The following is a 22,466-nucleotide window of genomic DNA, read 5'->3' on the forward strand; positions in this document are numbered from 1 at the left end:
GTTACCATCGGCAACAACGCCCGTACTTTGTACGGGTGAACACGTCGCATGTTCTTTTATGGGATCCCGGTCAGAGCGTATACACATAGTATACGCTCAGGCCGGGATCCCTCACGGTGCCGCAAAGAACTGACATGTCAGTTCTCTGTGGCCGCAATTCAGTGAATTGCGGCCATAGAAACCCATGTCAGTTCACACAATGAAGCGAGCGGCTCCGGCCGCTTGCTTTATCGTGTGCTGTGAGGAGTTCTGGAGAACACTGCGACTGGAAAGATCATCCGGCCGGTATTGCAGTAACGGCCGGTCCTATACGCCGTGTGAACATGGCCTAACTGCGTGAGTTAACATAAGTGTAGAGTTTAAGGCTATGTTCTCACTTCGGGTACATAGAGGGAAAGGGCAGCCGTCTCATTATAATCACAGCCGTGAATTATCTTGATCATTATTCGCGGCCGAGATTATAACGAGACGGACGCCTTTCCCTGCTATGTTCCTGAAGTGGGAACATAGCCCAGAGATACTAGATAGGAAAGATTTGAGCCAATTGGTGTGGGCATAGGTTGTACGGATGTGTACTTAATATTTAAGTGTTTGTAATACAAAAGAGCGCAGAGCCTGGTCAGCCAGTCCTAAATGGCAGAAGACCACAGTAAATGTTGGCTGGCTCAGTATGCTAGCGCAAAGTAATAGGGAGATGCAAGGAAAAGAGGTTGTGTAGACTGAACAGATGTTTTCCATAGATACAAGGAAAACTGAAAAAGCAACTGTAAATAGCAAAATGTAAATTTATCATAAAAAAATGGTATAGTGTCACCAATGGGAAGAGTGATCGGTATACTGCTCATTATACTATAGGATCTAATGATTTATATTGACCTGTTTGTGGTTTTTTCATTCAAAGTAAAGACTGAACTGTTTATTGGTATGGTTATACGATCATTATCATCATATTGTGATTGATGTACTGTAAAAATTAGGTTAAGGAAATCCCATGTGGTGTTTAAAGAGCTCTTTTTATATTTTTGTATACATGATGCCATACGTTATCTACAAAGCGATTTTGCGCTAACACGCTAACATCCACTGCTGGGGTGTACCTTATGGGCCTTATTTGTACTTACACTACTCCTGCGCCTCAATTCTAAGCTTCTCCTCTGATGGTTCATAATTGATGAAACGCATTGGAGGTAGTGATGAGCAAGTACTAAAATGCTCGGGTGCTCATTACTCGAGACGAATATCTCCCGATACTCGAGTGCTCGTTTCGAGTAACGAACCCCATTGAAGTCAATTGTAAACTCAAGCATTTTTGCAGGGGACCCAAGTTCAGTAGAGGGAAGGTCGTGTAAAAACCTGTCAACCTCAGAAAATGATGGAAACGCCACGGAAATAGACAGGAAACAGCAGGGGCAGCATGTATGGATGCCTCTGAGGCTGCCTAATCCCACCATTATGCCAAATTCTGGGCAACAGCTGTGAGGTACAATCTGTTGGTGGCTGCACCTATACACACTCTGTGACACCCCCTTTACACTATGCAAGTAGTAGTGAACTTAGATAATGCCTTGTGTAAGAAATACAGAAATCAGAAAATATAGTAGAGGGTCCAATAAAATAGTACTTAGCACTTCTTAGGGGTCTGTGTGCAACACCTAATGTCCCCTTTCTGCCAGCAGCCGATCACCACAGTGTGCTGCTGAAATCGTGGTGGCTGCACTGCAAGTCCCAGCCAGCAGTCTGTAGTAATACAATTTAAAAAACGGTTTGAATCCCTTACAAGGGCTGTTTGGTTGTTTCGCTTCTATTCCCTGCCTACTGAAACGCTAATTCCCTCCCTAACGCTCTCCCTGACCAGCAGCAGCTCTGTCCCTGATCTCTTCCAGCATGCATGTGAGCCAAGCCTCGGCGGCCGAGATTTTTATATGGCAGGGTCATCTGATCTGGCCAACCAATCGCTGCTATCGACATGTATGGGTCCCACGTCATCGCAGGATGTACCAAAGAGTCTCCTGCATGTTTATTGGTGAGAAATAGCGCCCAAACTTACAGGAAACAGATAATGAGATTTTCTCGAGTATCGCGAGATGCTCATCCGAGTAACGAGTACCATCGAGTACTCTAATACTCGAACGAGTACCAAGCTCGGACGAGCATGTTCGCTCATCACTAGTTGGAGGCTATCGGAGGGTGAGTGTAGGGCCTTTTTGAGGGGTAAAATGGGGCAGGGGTCGCCTATGTTAGGGCGCATTATCCCGGTGGATCCCTGAGCCAGTAAGGGGAAGAGCGGTGCACCTTTACTAGGGGAAACCAGGGTGAACGTTCCTGACTACCTTGAATATCTACATGGATGGAGCTACAAAGAAGCATAGACACAGCTGCTTTGGTCAGTAAGTGGTCTGATTTGAGTAGTTGCTATCTAGCTGCTGTCTAACATGTACTAATGTAACCCTAGAGCTGTACTTTTCTTGTTGGAGGTTATATTTGGTTGGTTTCGTTGTAACCATTTTTTTTGTATACCTAGTAAAAGCTATATTTTATTGTTACAGCTACTACTTTTGTGCTTATGTTGTATACCTGATGCTTTTGAAAAAGGATTTTCTTTTATTTTACAGCTAGTAAATAGCAAATAATGATGGCTGCCTTCTTGTATTTTCCCCAACTGATTACTTGTATGTAGAACGTCACTAATTTGTAGGAATAAAGAAGAAAGTTCTTATTATCCATACACAAATATTAAGCCTCAGGAGATGAATAGATCATATAGAAGTTATTTGATAGTAATACTCCTACTGTTCTTAGCCAACAATGAAATTGTAGTTCAGTGTGGCACCAGACTCTTTACAAATGCTCATTTATACTTGTGTTTAGTATAATGCTACAGTTAAAAAGAATAAAAAAAGAACTGCTATGTGTTAATATGGGCAACATACTGTATGTCTTTCATCTTCAAAGAAATCCATCAACACACCATGGCAGAAATCTGAGGGAATATATATGTGTATATACCATACATATGAGGAAAAGATCCCAGAAGAAGTGATGGATGCCCAACAGTGGCACCTGCCACCCATAGTCAACTATAATGCTAGTGCCTGCTGCCGTACACCCAGTAGGGAGGATGTAGACAAGGACAAATGGTCCTTAAGCTAGACCCAAAAGCAGTCCCTAGCTACTTGCCACAACTGGTAGTGGACAACTTGGTAACATGCCCTCCCTGCGCCAAAGGGGAAAACACAAAATATGCACAAGACAAACAATCAGATATGGATGGCGAACAAGCCAACTAAGTACAAAATCAGAACTGGAAGAATAGTCAAGAGCAATAGCAGAAGGTTGGAATAAACAAGATATGAAAGACAGGAGAAAACGCTAGCACGCTCAAAAGAGACTAATAGCCAGCATCGGAGTCTGGGCTAGTGAACCTTTAATAGGATGTCAGGATTTCCAGGTGTGATTGAACCGGACCCTGACATCCCAGCCCCACACAGAAAGAAACAGGAGAAACAAGAGTGACAAGGAGAGATGTCAATCACAGAAGCAAAAAAAACAAAACTTAACCGTCTAAAGGCCAGAGGAACCTAAGCAAGAGAAGGGATGGGTGTGGTGGAGATTCAATTACCACAGCAGGAAGGAATAGATTTTTTTTTTTTAAAAGGCGTAAACTCATGGCTGAACACACATCCTCCACCATATCTTATGGCTATGTTCACACTATGTATCTTTCCGGTCGTAGTGCAAACCGCGAATATACGCACATAGTTTTGAGGTTGATGCGTTCGTTTGAAAGTATACGATATACGGCCGCACAGTTCACACTACGTATGAACTTACGACCGGATTGTATACAGCGCCGTGAAAAATGAACAAGACCATTGTTTGAGGACGGAAATGTTCGAACTCACGGACGTGGATTTCCATGCGGTCCCATACGAAGTACTTATTTCAGCCAAATTGAACTTGATTTTTCGATCCAAAAGGTTCTGTGTGTTTTATTGGGCTGGGCGAAGATTTCCAAGTAAATGACCTGTTTCAGATCGCTTCGAAAAAAGCTAGGGAAGCAGAACTGTACTACGGGCGTATGTTCGCGGTTCGTAAGCATCCAGCCGCATGTCGATTTTTCCCACGCCCGTAGTTTCAGCCGCACATGAACGGCGGCGTACGAACTGCAGACGGAATGGTACGCAGTGTGAACATAGCCTATGAATGGAAGATGTTACAGAAACCTTAATATGTACAGATGTCACATCAATATGGAATCTTTTTAGCTGATACATTTTGTTATCTATTGTATATTTTTTATAGGATCCATTTATGAAATATTATAATTTATAATACCTTATTATGCGATTCTATACTTATTTTGTTTTGCTATATACTGATATTTATTGAGCACTAGACTGCTATGAAGACTTTTAGCGTACACTGGGAGCCTTCATAACTGATCCTGTACATTAAACACAGAGGAACAGAGTGTTATGCCAGGCATATTGATATACATAATTTAGAATTTTTTGGAACAATAGCTGATCCTCCAGAACACACAATGTGTTTTTTTCTTTTTTTTTTTATGTTAATGTCAACAACATCATGCGGATTATGTGAACATATTGTGAAAGTCTGTTAGGCTACATCTGATGGAAATGATGATACATGGAAGTAATATCATTTTTCATGTGCTTTATTCTCCCCTATGGCCAGAACATTATGTTTCGTATAAAGCCTTGGAGTGTTCTCGTCACAGTAGTTAGATTATCCTGTGATGAGGAAGATTGTTCTCATATAGAAAAGTAAGAGACATTTGTCTTGTCATTGTTTAAACTAAGAAAACAATCTTGGCGCAGTAACAGAAATGGATTGACAAGTCGTAGTTGCTATTCGTTGGATTGACAAGATTATAGGTGATACTCTGTTTCGTTCGTTTGATATGGAGGTACCAGATAGATACTGGAAAGTCATGACCTACTGCTGCTATGTGACCGAAAGCACTTACAGTTTTTATGTCCATCCCACACAGCCTCAATATAGCTGTTACTGCTACGACTATGAGTCATCCCTGTCTGAACACTGGCGTCTGTTCAAGCCTGTCTTTAAACGCCATCTTTAGTAAGTACAGCTTGTGCTTGTCAAGAGGAGCCCAAAGAGCTGTGACAATCTGAGTTGAAATATTTGCTAAGATGATGCACAAGGCATAAGCACAAGGCATAAGGACTGCCATAACAATTGGTCCCGAGGGTCATGGATACGTCTGAATTCATACCACGTACAGGGAAAAAGACTGAGGCTGATTGTTATCAATGTAAAGGGTACGAATACTGCTTGGGTATGTTTTTTTTTTTTTTTTTTTTAGCCAAACAGAAGATAGGAAATGGTATTTCGGGGCTCTTACCCCTCATCAGTAAGGGACAGGAGTCTTGGTTGGCACTATAGGTATATGACTATATGACAGAAAATTTAATGGAAAGTATACGTGTCATCAGAAAATTACCTATTGTTTAAATCTAGCTTTTATGTTAAAGGGAAACTATCGTTCTTATGAAAGAAAAAATCCAGTTTACCGCTTAGATCACGGATCCTCACTCCAATATAGTGTGGAAATCGCAGAAGAAGAAAGAACACTGGATCCAGCAAATCGGAAGGAACGTCCATCTAGTTTGTTAGTTGATCCTAAAACCACCATAGTGACAGCACACTCAAACACTCTCGGGAATTAATGCCAACGCGTTTCTGGTACGATTTCTGAATCCTTACTCAGCCATCAGTGAGGGTGCATAAATCGCACCAGAAAGGTGTTGGCGTTAATTCCTGTATTTGTGTCCTGTCACTATGGTGGTTTTATGAGCAACTAATAAACTGGATTTGCTGGATCCAGTGTTCTTTCTTCCAATGGAAACTATCAGCAGGTTAGAAGCATCTAGCCTACGAATAAGTCCCTATAGCGCACGAGGAACTGAGGATGAAGGCCCTTTGAAGTTTAATCCATATGTTTATGAGGAGGAAAGGTTGTACTAAAAGAGATTTGGGAATATCGGTGGGTAATATAATTGACTGTGGCAACCAGTGCCAAGCAGCTGCTGCAAAGGCCAAAGAGGCACTGATAACAATAGCACAGTTTTGCCTCCATACAAATGACTAATCAGAACCCTCATGTATGAGAGAGACTGAAGTGGAGGAGGTGTAGAACAGGAGAACCAAGAAAATTAGGGAAATGGGGGGGTTGTAGAATCAAGATCAAGTAATCAAACATGGGGTTACTCATTTTGGGGTGGGGGGGAGGTGGTTTCAGGGCAATCTGATTATGAAATAGCAATTATGCATACACTGATAAGCGCTGTGGCTAAATATTCACACCAATGACCAATATCCAATATCAAGGGAGTGCTGGAGCTGTGTGTCCGAATGGTAGGTGACTTGTAAACCCCCTGGTGGGTGAAACTAATTGTACTGATTCACTGATCGCGCTCCTAACTGTGAAATACACTACAACTGAAGATGGGGCTTTCCTTCACTAAATGCAAATGTGTTTGCAGTAAGTAGATGGATGTGAATCACTGTATGATATGGCTGTGGCAAATTCTGGGTTAATAGAAGTTATCGCAGGTAAGTTGTAGTCCACAATCCAATGTGTCAGTCCATATACCCAAGGAACGTGCCCCCCACTGGTATCGTAGTCCAAGAACATTTCCAAAGTTCGGTGTGACGTCACACTAAGCTATGGAGGCCTGGAAGGGTCCAAATGCCTTTGAAGTGTTTTGAAAACCGCCTCTCCATCTAGTGTGGGTTTTTATAGATAGCTTGAACTTTGAAAACACTCGATCTCAGAATTCAGTCCGGCTGCTAGGATTGTGTTGAAATTGAAGATATGTTTGCTTTCTGCCTTTGACATCTTCTTAATAAAATCTCCTCTTCTCCAATCCATCTACAAAATTTTAGAACCCTCTATTTTCCCTTCATGTTTATTCTTATAATGATTGGATAATGGGTGTCCCTCATACTTTGAATATTATAAATATGTTAATTTATTCTCATGTATAACGCTCTTCTTGTTCTCCGGATATACATTTTCTTGCACTGGCATCTAATACAATACATTACTACCTTTGCGCGACATGTGATAAGGGAGTAAAATATTGTATCAGATGCCCGTGCAAGAATATGTATATCCCGAGAACAAGAAGAGCGTTATACATAAGAATAAATCAACATATTTATAATATTCAGAGAAAGTATGAGGGACACCCATTATCCAATCATTATAAGGATAAACATGAAGAGAAAGTAGAGGGTTCTGAATTCTGTGCAATCAAAACAAATACAGAGCGATTGGAGAAGAGGAGATTTTATTAAGAAGATGTCAAAGGCAGAGAGCAAACATAGTCCAATCCAGAGAAAGAAGCAATGGGTAACAACAGATTTATGGGCGTGCAGAGCACTCCAGGGGCAATAGTGGTGATGGAGGTGCTACTCTCTAGGACATGACCATTCAAACAATAGCATACAAAAAGAGAAATATGAGAGAGCACTCACCCGATAAAAACTCACCCTTTATTGTGTTATTTCATAAAATCCATGCAATCGGTGATAGCTTGAACGCCGGAACCTTCCACAGATATGACAGCTGTTTGGTGTGATTAACACACCTTCTCTGACGTCAATTTCAACACAATCCTAGCAGTGGGACTGAATTCTGAGATCAAAATATTTACTTTTATTGCAAGACCAAGTGTTTTCAAAGTTCGTGCTAACTAGAAAAACCCACACTACATGGAGGGGTGGATCTTCAAAGAGAGGTGGTACCTCTTGAAATGCGTTGAAGGCTTTTGCTTAGTGTGATGTCACACTGAACTTTAGACATATTCTTGGACTACGAAACCAGTGAGGGAGTTACTGCTACTGGCCGGGGTACACTCCTCGGGTATATGGACTGACATTGGATTGTGGACTACAACTTACCTGCAAGAAGATCTATGAACCCAGTGTTTGCCACAGTCATATCATAGTGTGACTTAAGATCCAGGTGAGGAATCTAGTTGGTGAGGGATTCACATCCATCTACTTACTGCAAACTTATTTGCATTTAGGGAAGCAAAGCCCCATATTGAGTTGTAGTTAGTGTTGATCGAACTGTTCGAGAAAAGTTAAGTTTGAGTCGAACATCTTGATTTTCTCAAACTCGAACAAAACTTTTTACTGTTCATTCGAGTTAGTGTTCGAGTTTGAGTTCAAGTTTGAGCGCCTTTTTGCCAGCCACCTGGAAATAAATATTCGACCACTAAGAGTTCACCAAGTGCACAATTACACCTCAGGAAATGATGCCAACACCTCAGGAATGCATATGGGACAGCAGGGGAAGCATGCCTGGCTGCATCTAACACTAGTAATTAGCAAACATCCCAATTTTCTCAAGTATACGCCGAAGATCCACAAACAAATTTGAACGGAAAGTAGAAGCATACGTTTCAGTCTAGCAGTACGCACTTGTGTACGTATCAGGTGCAGTGTAAATACGTAATAACGAAAATTAACGATAACTACAAATCAGTAGTAGCAAGATAACAGGTATTATCCCCCAATCACAGTATACAGCCATATACCGCATATATAATTGGTTTTTAAAATAATAAAATTAAAGGACTGGTCAACGCCTTTACAGGACGCAGACTGCGCAAATCAGTAGTAGCAAGACAACAGCTATTATTCCACACTCACAGTATACAGCCATATACACTATCAGTAGATATCTGAACACACTGCCTGTCTCACAACAGTTTCTAAATATATGGTTTTTATACTTTTAGCCCTAACAAGGGCTTTTGGGGGTCCCTCCCTAACTTCACCTAAAAGTTTTCTCTCTCTGGTCTACAGTCTCTTCCTCTCTAGCTCCAACCAGCAAGTGACACAAATCTGAAATCCACTATTCTTATATTCAGGAGGTGACGTTGTTTAGCCAGCCAATCACAGTTAGAGGTTTTTGTTTAAAGAGTCCTGCCTATTCCTAGTGCCTGTCCCTCCTCCCTGCATGTTTACTGTCTGGAAAAAGTGGCAGGGGGGTGGGTGGGAGGACAATTTGAATTTTTACTGCTTTGGCGTTCGAATATTCGAACGAAAATGAATAGTTTAATTAGTATTCGCTTATCACTATTAATAAAGGATTCTTGCCCACCAAGGGCAACATCTGCAAAGAGTTTGTATCTTCTCTCCATGTTTGCGGGGGTTTCCTTCTGGTACTCTGGTTTTCTCCCACACCCAAAAACAGACAGAAAGGTGAAGCGCTATGGAATCTGTGTGCAATATACAAATAAAAACATTATTATTTCTCCCTGTAACATAGGGAAATAGGGTCAACTGTGTCCCATGGGTCAATATAGCAGGATGGAGTTAAGTAACTCTATCTTTTTTTTGTTTGTTTGTTTTCAACAATGTAATAGTTTAACTATTATGGTATCTATATTTAGAGCTTGGCTATAGTTGGTATAGTTGGTAACAGCCTCTCATGGGACTTGATGCCTCTGGGCGATATAAGGCAACTGAGAATTGTTATGGCCAACCGCTCCACATTTTCCTTTGATATTCTTCATTGAAGCGCCAGAGCCTTCCCCTGAGACCTGGCATCTAGTGGGAAAATGGAAACAGGGGCACGTATCTAAAAAAACAACACAATCTGTACATCCTCCTAATGAACAGTGAAATGTTGGAATTAGAACGCCGAGCACCAACATGTGAATTCATGGTTTATGAACACATGTTTACAGGAATTTAATTATACATTACCCTGGAGTATTTAGTATAATTTCCTACATTCTGCATCAACACCTCGGCAATAACCAGCTACAGCTCTACCTATGGGGCCTTTACTTTCTGCATTTTATAACTCTGAGTCCTAAAAAAAATTGTGGTACTTTAAAATGACTAATGGTCTCCATCGGCCCGCCACAGTCAACAGTAACCCGTGACCCCTGGAATGGGCTCATATATAAAACCAATTATTATGCTGGTTTTTAAATGCTCCAATGTTTTAATCATATTATTTGAGTTTCTGCCTTCCAATTAACTCAGACCTTGCTCTAGTGGGTTCGTTTCCAGCTGGGTAGCACATAAAAAAATAATCTACTTTTATCATATTAATATTTGATGTTTCTCTGAATTGCTCGCTGAAAAAAAAGGAAAAAAGGTATTTTTTTTGGAGCCTGACCCAGGCCTTTTAGTTTATAGAGTAACAATCCAATTGATATGAATTTAAAAGGGTCTGATGGGTATGGACCACTGCGTGACAAGATCTGTTTAACATAGACTTCATTACATTGACTCGGTAATGGAAGGGTAGAGTAGATCACATGATTTACCCGTGAGGATTCGACTACTTTTAGAGCTGGGCCTCACCTGAAACCTGGATTGCAGTTAACGCTATAGCTGGCCATACAAGTTTAATGTCAGCCGAATGTTCATTCGACCGATGGCTATTCTACCCGATTCCCTCATGAAAATGAACATAGCTGAGCTAAGGGTTCATGAGACTTTTATGGGAAGAAGAGAGAAAGCAAAAGGATTGAGCACTTAAATTTAACACACTGATCCCTCTATTGACTAAGATATATAAGGATGGGCCAGGGGGCCTCCATACACTTTAGACCAGTCATGTCAAACTCTGGCCCGCGGGCCAAATCTGGCCTGTGGTGCCATTATTTTTGGCCCGCCAGGCAATTCAGAGTTTGAATTACATCTTACAGCCATGGCTACTATATAAGAGACTATGGGGAGGGCTGGCTACTATATGAGACTATGGGGGAGGCCTAGCTACTATATGAGACTACTGGGGAGGGCTGGCTACTATACAGGAGACTATGGGGAAGGGCTGGCTACTATATAAGAGACTATGGCGGAGGGCTGGCTACTATATAAGAGGCTACTAGGGAGGGATGGCTACATATAAGAGACTATGGGGGGAGGGATGGCTACTATATGAGACTACTAGGGAGGGATGGCTACCATATAAGAGACTATGAGGGGAGGGATGGCTACTATATGAGACTACAGGGGAGGGCTGGCTAATATAAAAGAGACTATTCTGGAGGGTTGGCTACTATATGAGACTATTGGGAAGGGCTGCCTACTACATAAGAGACTATAAGGGGATGGCTACTATATGAAACTACAGGGGAGGTCCTTCCTGGAGGGATATCTGGCTAGTTCAGTGTTTTGGGACTCTTAAATAAGGCTCCATTGGCTCATTTTTGTATATTTCTATTTCCCAGGGAACAATGCACCTAGGATTTCACTGTATTGAGCACTTTAGCAGCTGACAGTGTTATCTTTGCATGGTTTTCGAGAGATCAGTGATCTATTTCTTTTATGGCTTTAATATGCATTTCTCCCACCTAGCCAGAATCCTGCTCCACACTGATGAGGGGCAACACCCTGAGATGGATACCTGGTTTTGGTTTTTCCCTTGTCATTACATTGACTTAAGGGGCCACTTACTATGGTGGTTTTTGTGGTCTCCCTACAGGAGCCACCTCCCAGCTGGGCCCTTCCCGGGGGGATATCTGGCTATTCCTGTGTTTTGACACTCTTAAATGAGACTCCATGGGCTCTTCTTTGCATGTACTATGAGAATAACAAAAAGTTCCAAAAAAAGGCTATGGACCCTTGCTTTGTTATTTGTTCCTTTGTTTTCTGAATAGAAAAGAAAGAAACTTTCTAAAAAGTCTTATGAGCAGACGCCGTGCTGCTTACCCCCCTCATTCCTAGTGTGAACATGTGTTAACACCCATGCATTTTGTAGAGTGAATTCTATTAGCACCTTGATGGTTAACTCCACTATGTGTAAAACTTTTCTCTGACCTACCATGGAATACGATTTTGTGCATGGGGAGTAGTTGTTGATTTTATTGTTGATCTTACTGGGAAACTGAGCCATAGAGATGAACAAAACTTGAGAATGCTCAGGTTCTTATATATTAGCCGTGGCTGCAGAGGTTGGATGCAGCTCCAAGGCTGCCTAGAAAACATAAATACAGTCTGTTGCCTGTGGTGTTATCCATGTTTTCCAGGACTCCTTAGGGCTGGATCAAACTTCTTCAGCCATCGGTAATCTGCACCATCGGTAATCAAATGCTGCATGCTCGAGTTGGGCTCATCTTTGCAATATCCAACTTTGAGGTACGATAGAGAAAGAAGCATAGTTGTTGAAGACATTCCTGTATTGCTTGTGATCCGTGGAGATTTAAGTACCTTCTCCAATCCATCTTGAGGCACTTCAGCTCAGTTATGCTATGTTTATGGTATCATCTACTCCTATATGTTGACTGTCAGAATCAGCTCCCTGAAAGAACATAGGACATCCATTTGGTGAAAGTAGGAGACCAGAATGATGGGTGACTGACTCAATGGGGCATAGATAGTTACTGAGTTATAAAGCAAATTTACTGCTTTAAGTAAGATCTGCCCACTTGTAAATTGAACCTGTAATAAGAAATGTAACTAAAGAGTTTACAAGGCAATTTTCCTGTTGTTGAAGTGGCTTGTTAAAGCTTTGAAGAGTTTTTGGTAATGTAACATTAAGTCATTTACTGTGCTTTTACATCCAAGCCAATCGAGCAACTCGGATTAAAATTTAGTTTACATTCTGACGTAATTTCCTAAGTATAAGAAATGACATTAAATGAAGGATCGGAGCCAGTACATTCTTATGAGAAGAAAAGTAACATAGAGCTGTCCACCCAATATAAAACTAGATCTTGCTTATAAGTTGTGATGACGACTGTTGAATTACACTCACACTAATTTAATGGAAATGGTTTTATACTTCTAAAACTGGAGCCTCATTCACACATTCAGTGATTTTTAGAGTTAATTGCATCCATATTGGGTTCAACAAAAATGTTGAATTGGTAAAAAAGGAAAAAAAAAAAAATAGTTTGCTTAGATTTGATCCCCATTTTTCACGTCCGCAAAAAATGTGAATAGCCCAATAGAAATCAATGGGCAACACTTTGTTTCCTGATTGCGGATCGGCAATCACTTACAACTTAACTGGACGTGTAAATAAGACCTAACTTTATTGTATATTGTTAAAGGGAATCTATTGTTAGGTTAGTGGATACTAAACTGATTTATTATTTACATAAGATAGTTAAGCATCTTGTTTTACATATAAATCCAAAGTAAATAGTTGTGCGGTGACATCTATATAAATGGATCTGTTGGAAATGTCTTGATGACATTGAAAGTTCTAACTGTTAAAGGGCTAATATCATTGGGTTAGTGCATACTAACCCGATTTAGTCATGTTGTAGCCTGTTTCACTCAGATTCCGACACTGTTTTCCTTCTTAAAATCCATCCAATCCTTCTCAAGATATAGATAAAAATGTATTCATGCAAATGAGCAGTCTAGATGCACCAAGGACATTTCCAAGACCCCAAGTGCACCATTTTGGTCACCCTTCTTTTGAACTAATGCCCCTTTTTGAATACTTATGCCCTTCCAACAAAGCAATATAGAAGAGCCTGATCCAGAAGTCAGAAACGTGCACAGTAACATCTCCTGCATGGTAAGTACTCCTACGTCCTACGATGAGGAAGGTCCTAAACCGCTCATTTGCATAAAGTTATTTTTTGCTACATCTTGAGAACAGCTGAACAGATTTTAAAAAGGAAAACAGTGCTGGAATCAGGAAGACATGGGCTACTACATTCATAGATCAGGCTACTATGTACTAACCCATTGATAGATGCCCTTTAAGACTGAGAACTTTAGTAATACAACTTTAGGAACTAAGCATCCATTATACATACCCAGTTTCTGCATACAAGCGTGCAACCTGGCCTCCAAGATCATGACCCTCTGCTGCAGTTCCTCATAGTCGTAGGCCCCCATCTCCTCTTGTATCAGCAGAAGGACATTGGAGAGGTTTCTCACTTCTTCCTTTAGCTGGACAATCATCTTGGTGTCTGTCTTATATTGGTCAAGAACAGGGATAAGAGGTAAGAGCTGCTTCATTTTGTCCTTTAGCTCCTAAGAGTAAGACAATAGCAATATATTAGACTATCAGTATTGAAAGGTAAGAAAATTATACTTGACATTTATTGACATAGTGGATATCATATAAAATTTTTATATTGAACTTAATGAGAAATCCATATACAGTAGGCAACACCTAGAGACAGCCACCGGTCTTAAGACACACTGGTTGTTAGGGACATGATTGAAAGGACTGCGGGTTTTAGGCCTTTTTAATTCTCAAGACTGTCAGCTGCCAACTATCCAACTTTTCCAGGCCCCGGGAGTCAAATGCCAAACGTTCAGGTACAGAACAACCCGAATGTTCGGTAGGTTTGCTCATCATTACTAGCAAATACCTGCAATCCTGGATCACCTATTCTTATAGCTTTGTGATGTGCCATTTTTCTTCTAACGAGAAATGTATCACTTAATAACCAACTGGGTGGTACTTATTGGGGGCGTGTCCTTTCACTGTCTGACATCCAATCAGAGCTGACAGTGTCACCAATTAGGGGTGTGTCCCTACATTGTCTAACACCCATTTGGTTATTGAGCCCTACATTTCTAGTGAGAATAATAAAGGAAGAGCACATTACAGAGCTATAAGAAAAGATGTCCCAGAATAGTTTTTTTATGTGGAATACAAGGATTTGCAAGAGCAGATAGGTCAGGGGGAGTGATGGGTTCCCTTTAAAGTGAATGTACATCGCTTTAAATGTACCATCAGGTACATTCTCTTTATGTGTTACATATAAATAAAACTGCATTGGGATGCTGATGTCACTGTCCTTTTATTGAACTGCAGCCCGGTTCTTGCACATTGCTGTGGTCACTTACCGAACACCGGCCCGGGCTGATCACAGAGTGGAGGGGGTTTCGTTGCACTGGGGGGTTGGTGTAAGGTAATAGCCCGGCACTGTGAGTAAGACCCGGGCTGCAGTTCAAAAACAGGACAGCAGCATCGGCTTCCCCGCACCAGCCCTGTTTTATTCATGTGTAACACTTAAAGTGAATGTACCTTATAGTATATTCGCTTTAAAGCAGCTTAATAGATGGCAAATCACGTTTTTTTCTTTTCCTGATGTCTTTTTTTTTTTTTTTTTTTTTTTTTTTTTTTACAAAGAATGTGTCACAATAAAATTGCTGTCTCTTTCATGGGCAGGAACAGTGGATTGATATATCATTTTATGGGAAAATCTTCATTATAACTTGTAATGTAATGGTTTAAATCACTGCTCATTCTGGCATATGAATCTAGGATTATAAGTTATATTGAATATTTTACTGTGAAACTATATATCAACCTGCTCAGCTCATCCAGCCTTATGACTTTCTGCCTGCAGACAGATCGTAGATGACAAATTGCCTTTAAAGGGATCCTTTAGTTCATAGTAAAAAGTGTCATTTTACATTTAGTGCAGAATGTATAAAGTGCCATTGTCACTTACAAAAAACCATTGACATGTCATAGAGATAACATGTAAATAACAGAGTCCGGAGGCACCTTGGTAGGAAAGGCCAACAGATGTTGAATGCACTTTAGGAGGCCCCTTTCCCTGAATGGCAGAACTCCCAGCCACCCCATTGTGTAGGGCCTTGCAGCGCAAACTCCTTAAAAACCAATTAGGGGAAGGAGAACCATAACCCCACAAACTCCGAAGACTCTTTATTTTCAGGATCAGTGCTCGACACAAAAATGCTCAACTCAAGTGAAAAGCACTAGAGCATTTTAGTGCTCACTCAACAGTTGCAATTGGCTTGTGTAAATTCTCATGGAAACTTCAAGGAAGATTAGGCTGCCCATAGTTTTCCTGGGAAACCATCTTAGCTTTTGGACACAGCACATTGGTTCCCAATCAAATCAACCAGTCAGAGACAACTTGTGCATTTCAGGCTTGTGCCTTTACTCATAGCCAATCCTGCTATGCCTTTTTCGTGACGTGCTTCAAGCAGTGTGAACACACTTCTAAAGTGAAAAGATACAGTGAAACCGATTGCTTTTATTGGGTACCAGTGAGCTGGAAACTTGTGCTTTCTACAGTGTTTCCCCCGAAAATAAGACATCCTCTGAAAATAAGGCATAGTGCTGGATTTACAGGCTAGCCTAAAATAAGGTATTCCCCTGAAAATAAAGCATCCCCAAAAATAAGACCCTCCCCGCCACTCTCTGCCACCATGCCGTTATCCTCTACCACCCTCCACCACCAGTCCCTCGTGGTCCTTTACCGCCAGCGCCATAGGGTTACCGCTAGTCCATGGCCCATACACTACCGTTCAATAGTTTGGGGTCACATTGAAATGTCCTTATTTTTGAAGGAAAAGCACTGTACTTTTCAATGAAGATAACATTAAACTAGTCCTAACTTTAAACAAATACACTCTATACATTACTAATGTGGTAAATGACTATTCTAGCTGCAAATGTCTGGATTTTGGTGCAATATCTACATAGGTGTATAGAGGCCCATTTCCAGCAACTATCACTCCAGTGTTCTAATGGTACAATGTGTTTGCTCATTGGCCCAGAAGGCTAATTGATGATTAGAAAACCCTTGTGCAATCATGTTCACACAACTGAAAACAGTCTAGCTCGTTCCAGAAGCTACAAAACTGACCTTATTTTGAGCAGATTGTGTTTCTGGAGCATCACATTTGTGGGTTCAATTAAATGCTCAAAATGGCCAGAAAAAGAGAACTTTCATCTGAAACTCGACAGTCTATTCTTGTTCTTAGAAATGAAGGCTATTCCATGCGAGAAATTGCTAAGAAATTGAAGATTTTCTACAACGGTGTGTACTACTCCCTTCAGAGGACAGCACAAACAGGCTCTAACCAGAGTAAAAAAAGTAGTGGGAGGACGCGTTGCACAACTAAAGGCCCTATTCCACAGAACGTTTTTGAACGATTATCGTTCATAAAATCGCTCAAACGACCGTCTCGTTAACGATATTCGTTCTGTGGAATAGCTGTAAACGAGCGAACGACAAACTACGAAATTGTCGTTGAGTCGTTCACTATTTTTTTTCAACATGTCAAAAAAAAAATCGTTGGTCTTTCAACAATAATTCGCTAATCTTTTCGTTGAATAAAAAATCTTTCAGTCTTTCTTGAAATGTCTACCTACATTTCCCCACCTACATGCTCAGCCCGGCGAACGTTTTAAACCATGTAACGATGTAACGACCGCAAAAAAATCTTTACACTACAGATACCGTTCACGTTCCCACACGTATTATGTGTTATCGTTCGCTTAAAAAAATCGTTAGGTGCTCGTTAACGAGCGGTCGTTGAAGCGAGTCTATGAACGATAATCGTTCCGTGAAATAGGGCTATAAGCAAGAAGATAAGCACATTAGAGTCTCTAGTTTGAGAAACAGACGCCTCACAGGTCCCCAACTGGCATCTTCATTAAATAGTACCCGCAAAACACCAGTGTCAACATCTACAGTGAAGAGGCGGCTGCGGGATTTTGGACTTCAGGGCAGAGTGGCAAAGAAAAAGCCATATCTGAGTCTGGCCAATAAAAGAAAAAGATTAAGATGGGCAAAAGAACACAGACATTGGACAGAGGAAGACTGGAAAAAAGTGTTGTGGACGGATGAATCCAAGTTTGAGGTGTTTGGATCACAAAGAAGAACGTTTGTGAGACGCAGAACAAATGAAAAGATGCTGGAAGAATGCCTGACGCCATCTGCTAAGCATGGTGGAGGTAATGTGATGGTCTGGGGTTGCTTTGGTGCTGAGATTTGGGAGATTTGTACAGGGTAAAAGGGATTCTGAATAAGGAAGGCTATCACTCAATTTTTCCAACGCCATGCCATACCCAGTGGACAGCGCTTGATTGGAGCCAATTTCATCCTACAACAGGACAATGACCCTAAACACACCTCCAAATTGTGCAAGAACTATTTACAGCAGAAGCAGGCAGCTGGTATTCTATCGGTAATGGAGTGGCCAGCGCAGTCACCAGATCTGAACCCCATTGAGCTGTTCTGGGAGCAGCTGGACCGTATGGTACGCCAGAAGTGCCCATCCAACCAATCCAACTTGTGGGAGCTGCTTCTAGAAGCGTGGGGTGCAATTTCTCCAGCTTACCTCAACAGATTAATAGCTAGAATGCCAAAGGTGTGCAATGCTGTAATTGCTGCAAAAGGTGGATTCTTTGACGAAAGCAAAGTGTGATGTAAGAACAATGTTATTTCAAATACAAATCATTATTTCTAACCTTGTCAATGTTTTGACTCTATTTTCTATTCATTTCACAACGTATGGTGGTGAATAAGTGTGACTTTTCATGGAAAACACAAAATTGTTTGGGTGACCCCAAACTTTTGAACGGTAGTGTATGTCCAACTGCACTTCCCCCGCACACCTGAGGTCATGCCCCACCCCACACCTGAGTTCACGTCCTGCCGCATGCCTGAGGTCACGTCCCACCGAATGCTCAAGGTCACGTCCTGCCGCACACCTGAGGTCACGTCCTGCTGCACACCTGAGGTCACATCCTGTCACACGCCTGAGGTCACTTTCTACTGCACACGAGAAGTCACGTGCCGCCACACGCTCAAGGTCAAGTCCTGCCGCGCACCTAAAGTCACCTCCTGCCGTCCGTTCTGATGTCCCACTGCTGGGTTTTCCTGTCTGCAGCAACCACTTACTGAGTACCCTGGATTTTGGTGAGTAATTTTGAGGGGGGGAGGGAAGGGGAAAAATAAGACATCCCCTAAAAATACATAGCGTATCTTTGGGAGCAAAAATTAATAAGAGACACTGTCTTATTTTAAGGGAAACAAGGTTACGTGCCTCATGTGTTCTTCACTTGATGGCTCCATCTATAGACCTGTAGTCTGGATTCATAAAGAGTAGACTTTATCTGGACCTTGCACAACTGGCACGACAGGGGCAGCTCTCAGCTAATTTTACGCTTCATTGCCTCTAATGGTTGCTTTATCTATTATTAATAACCAATTTGCATATTACAATCATGTAATCATGGGTTTAATTGTGGCTGAAATATTTCCAAGGATAGTTTTGTGGTGATGAGCAAGGACGAAGGTTGAAAACCATTCAGATCTTTGGCTGTAGTGGGGGAAGAATAAAACATAAAAAGATGACCTCCTCGTCAAGAAATGCAAATCCAAAGCCTTCTTGGCAGAGATTTGATTATAACACTAGAAATACAAGGCCGCTTTTAATGGCTTGTTGCTAATTCGGTGAGGCAGTAATGCGGATTGGGAGAAAAATACATAATAATAATAATTACTATTAATATAAAGTCACTGTACGCCTAAAGCCTTTCATCCCGCACTAACTGCTTCCTTACAGAAGATGTGTGACCGTTCTCAGGCAAAACGAGAGCCGTGCCAATAAAGAGATGGTATACGACACAATTAACTCCGCGTCTCGTAATGTGCCCTGTTCTGCATATTACAAGAAAAAAAATTTCCTCTATTATTGAGTCAGCGGCTCTGAAAGGAGGGATTCTCTACCTTACAAAATCATTTTTTGCCCGAAGTTTGAAGCATATTAAGTACCTAGTGTTTGATCATTTGTCAAAGTGGCTCATTTTAAATAAAGTTTATTGAAGCATTTATTCTATGTCCTCGACTATTGTAATCTACTATCTGTACTAACATGGTCCAACAGAGATGGCCTTATTATATATATATATATATATATATATATATATATATATATATATATATATATATATATAATAAGGCCATCTCTGTTGGACCATGTTAGTACAGATAGTTAGTACAAATTATATATATATAACTTTTCTTTAACTAACAATTACCCTTCGCTGTCTACCACCCTGAAAGTATTTGCCACTTAGTTGGTGCATCACATGATCTGTGACATCACTACCACTTTCTACTCCAGTTATATCTTGTATACCAGGTTAGCTAGGTATAAGCTACACCTTTAAGAACCACACCTTCTCTCCACGTCACATACACTATTGCATAGTTGATACGGTTGCGAAAGACACAAGTCAATGGATTCCAACTGTCCCGCATTAGGGAAAAATTTCAAAACATTCTCCGGAAAATTAGTTCCCTAAAAGGGCAGACTAGATGGACCCAGTGGTCTTTTTCTGCCTACAATCTTCTATGTTTCCCATGGCTTGTAATATATTTTTAAGAGATATAAAAAAAGAAAAATAGGGGGCGCACTCACCCATTAAAATCTTGTCTTTATTTCTTCAAAACATAAAAGCCATCAGCTTTTAGATCGGCTTGCAGATGGTGGGAACGCCAAACACCTAGAAGTCACAGACGTTCCCACCATCCACAAGCTGAGTTGATGGCTTTTATGTTTTGAAAAAATAAAGACAAGATTTTAATGGGTGAGCGCGCCCCCCATTTTTCTTTTTGTATATTTCTATAAGATTGTTGGACTTTGTCTAAATGGAGCAGCACCAAGATACCCATGAGTATACACCTGTATCCTCACATTGTTCCACTTGTGTTATGAACCAGTAATGCCAGTACTGTGACTCTAAAGTGACTATATTTTTAAGAGAGTTATCCATGGCCTTTCTGAATAAAGTTTGTTGTCCGTGTAGTCAAGATTAGGTATTCAAGAGCAGAGCATGATAACAATGGCTAGATAGACTTGGACTTGGCCTGGCCTCCTTCTATGCCTGATTTACCATGATTTATGCTTGGCGTAAATCATGGCAGGAAACTGCACCTGCTCCAGAGCAGGTGTATATTTCTGCTCCCGCCAGATTTTTGCACCTCTTGGCAAATCCAGTGGGGTGAATGGGGGTGGGGCTTAATTTAAGACCGGCAGACAAGTACATAGGCCTAAGTAATTGTCTTCTCATATCTTTTTTTTTTTTTTATTATTCCTTTATTTTCTTCATAATAATCATTACAAACTCAGGGGAAGCCGGACACATCTAGGCCCCACCTTACATCAATATACACAGCACGGAATAGATCCCCCCCCCCACCCCCCAACCCCCCCCGAGAGGAAGAGAGAGATAAGGGCCAAAAAAAAAAAAAAAAAAAAAAAAAACCCTCTTTGCATAGCTAGATTAATCACCCCCACCTTCAATCCAGGGACCCCAAAGCTTGTTATATCTTTGTATAGCCTTCCGGGAACACCTCATTGCCCAGTACAACTCATATTGCCTCACCCTACCTACCAATAGCCTCCAGTCTTCCAAGGACGGGGGACCATCCCCAAACCACCTCCTCGAAATTACAACTTTTACCAGGGAACTCAATTTATTCAGTAGCGATCCCATCACCCCATCGTTACTGTATCCACCCAACAGAAATTTAGGGGCCTCTGCTCCCACAAGAGGGCCAACCACACCCTCTATATAATCCTTTGTTTCGGACCAAAAGTCCTGCATCTTAGGACAATCCCATAAAAGGTGCCAGAGATCCGCATCCTCCACCGAGCATTTGGGACAGCAAGAATTGCCTCTGTGCCCTCTCCTAAATAAATCCTTAGGGGATAAGTATAGACCATACAGGATTTTAAGCTGTATTAACCGATGTGAGGGGTTAACAGACACATATTGTATACCCTCCACTATATTCCCCCAAACGTCATCCGTTAGAATCCCAATTCTTAATTCCCACTTCTCTCTGGCCCTACTCAGATGACCCCTGCCTCTAGTTTTCAACAATCGCCTATATATCTCAGTGAGACACTTTTTCCCAGCCATGGGAGACCTCAGATACTCAAAAAATTCATGTCTCTGAATATCCCATATTCCTTTATTTAAAGTATTCCTAAATGCGTGACTTAGCTGTGTATATCTAAACCAGTGTATATTAGACCGTGTGAATTTAAATTTAATCTCCTCTAAGGATATTAGATTCCCATGTACTATTATTTGTGATATATATTTGATCTCTTTCAGCTCCCTACCAAGGGGGTCCTGAAGCGAGTCAAATTCCTTTAAGTAACTATTCCCCCATAAAGGGGAGAACTGAAAACTCCCAGTGACCCTACATAGTTTTTTAAGTGCCTTCCATATCCTGACATATAGTTCCACATGTGAAATAATTCTACCTCCTCCAAACCCCCCCTCTAAACCTACAAAAAAATCCTCATAAACATATCTAGAATTCCCCAATATAAACTGAGTGATTGACGAGACTTCCCATTTTCTAAATGTCTGGGCCCCCATAGCCAAAAAATACAGTCGGAGATCAGGCAAGGCCATTCCCCCCTCCCTACCCCTCTGAGTCCAATTGTGATATCTGATCCTAGGTCTCATTTTCCCCCAGATAAAAGAGTTTAGCATAATTTCAATCTTACTGAACCAAGCATCCGGGATCCATACTGGCGAAGAAAATAAGATGAATAAAAATTGAGGCAAAATAACCATCTTAATTATTCCCATACGGTCAGCCATTGATAAAGGGAGCCGTCCCCAGAATTCAATTTTCTTCTTGGTCTTTAAATATAACGGTTGCATGTTAAGTGCTATGTAC

General features: G+C 41.1%; 1 protein-coding gene across 10 annotated transcripts in view; it reads right to left on the reverse strand.

Annotated features, from left to right (window-relative positions):
• The window catches only part of OLFM2 (olfactomedin 2), a 309,721-nt gene that overhangs the window by 37,193 nt on the left and 250,062 nt on the right, over nucleotides 1-22,466 (reverse strand). For all 10 annotated transcript variants that reach the window (XM_069972451.1, XM_069972155.1, XM_069972513.1 and 7 more), the window contains exon 4: nucleotides 13,794-14,013. In XM_069972451.1, coding sequence (XP_069828552.1) covers nucleotides 13,794-14,013 — 220 coding nt within the window. The remainder of the gene's footprint in view (nucleotides 1-13,793; nucleotides 14,014-22,466) is intronic.

This window comes from Dendropsophus ebraccatus, chromosome 1 (genome assembly GCF_027789765.1).
Source record: "Dendropsophus ebraccatus isolate aDenEbr1 chromosome 1, aDenEbr1.pat, whole genome shotgun sequence".
NCBI classification, from domain to species: Eukaryota; Metazoa; Chordata; class Amphibia; order Anura; family Hylidae; genus Dendropsophus; species Dendropsophus ebraccatus.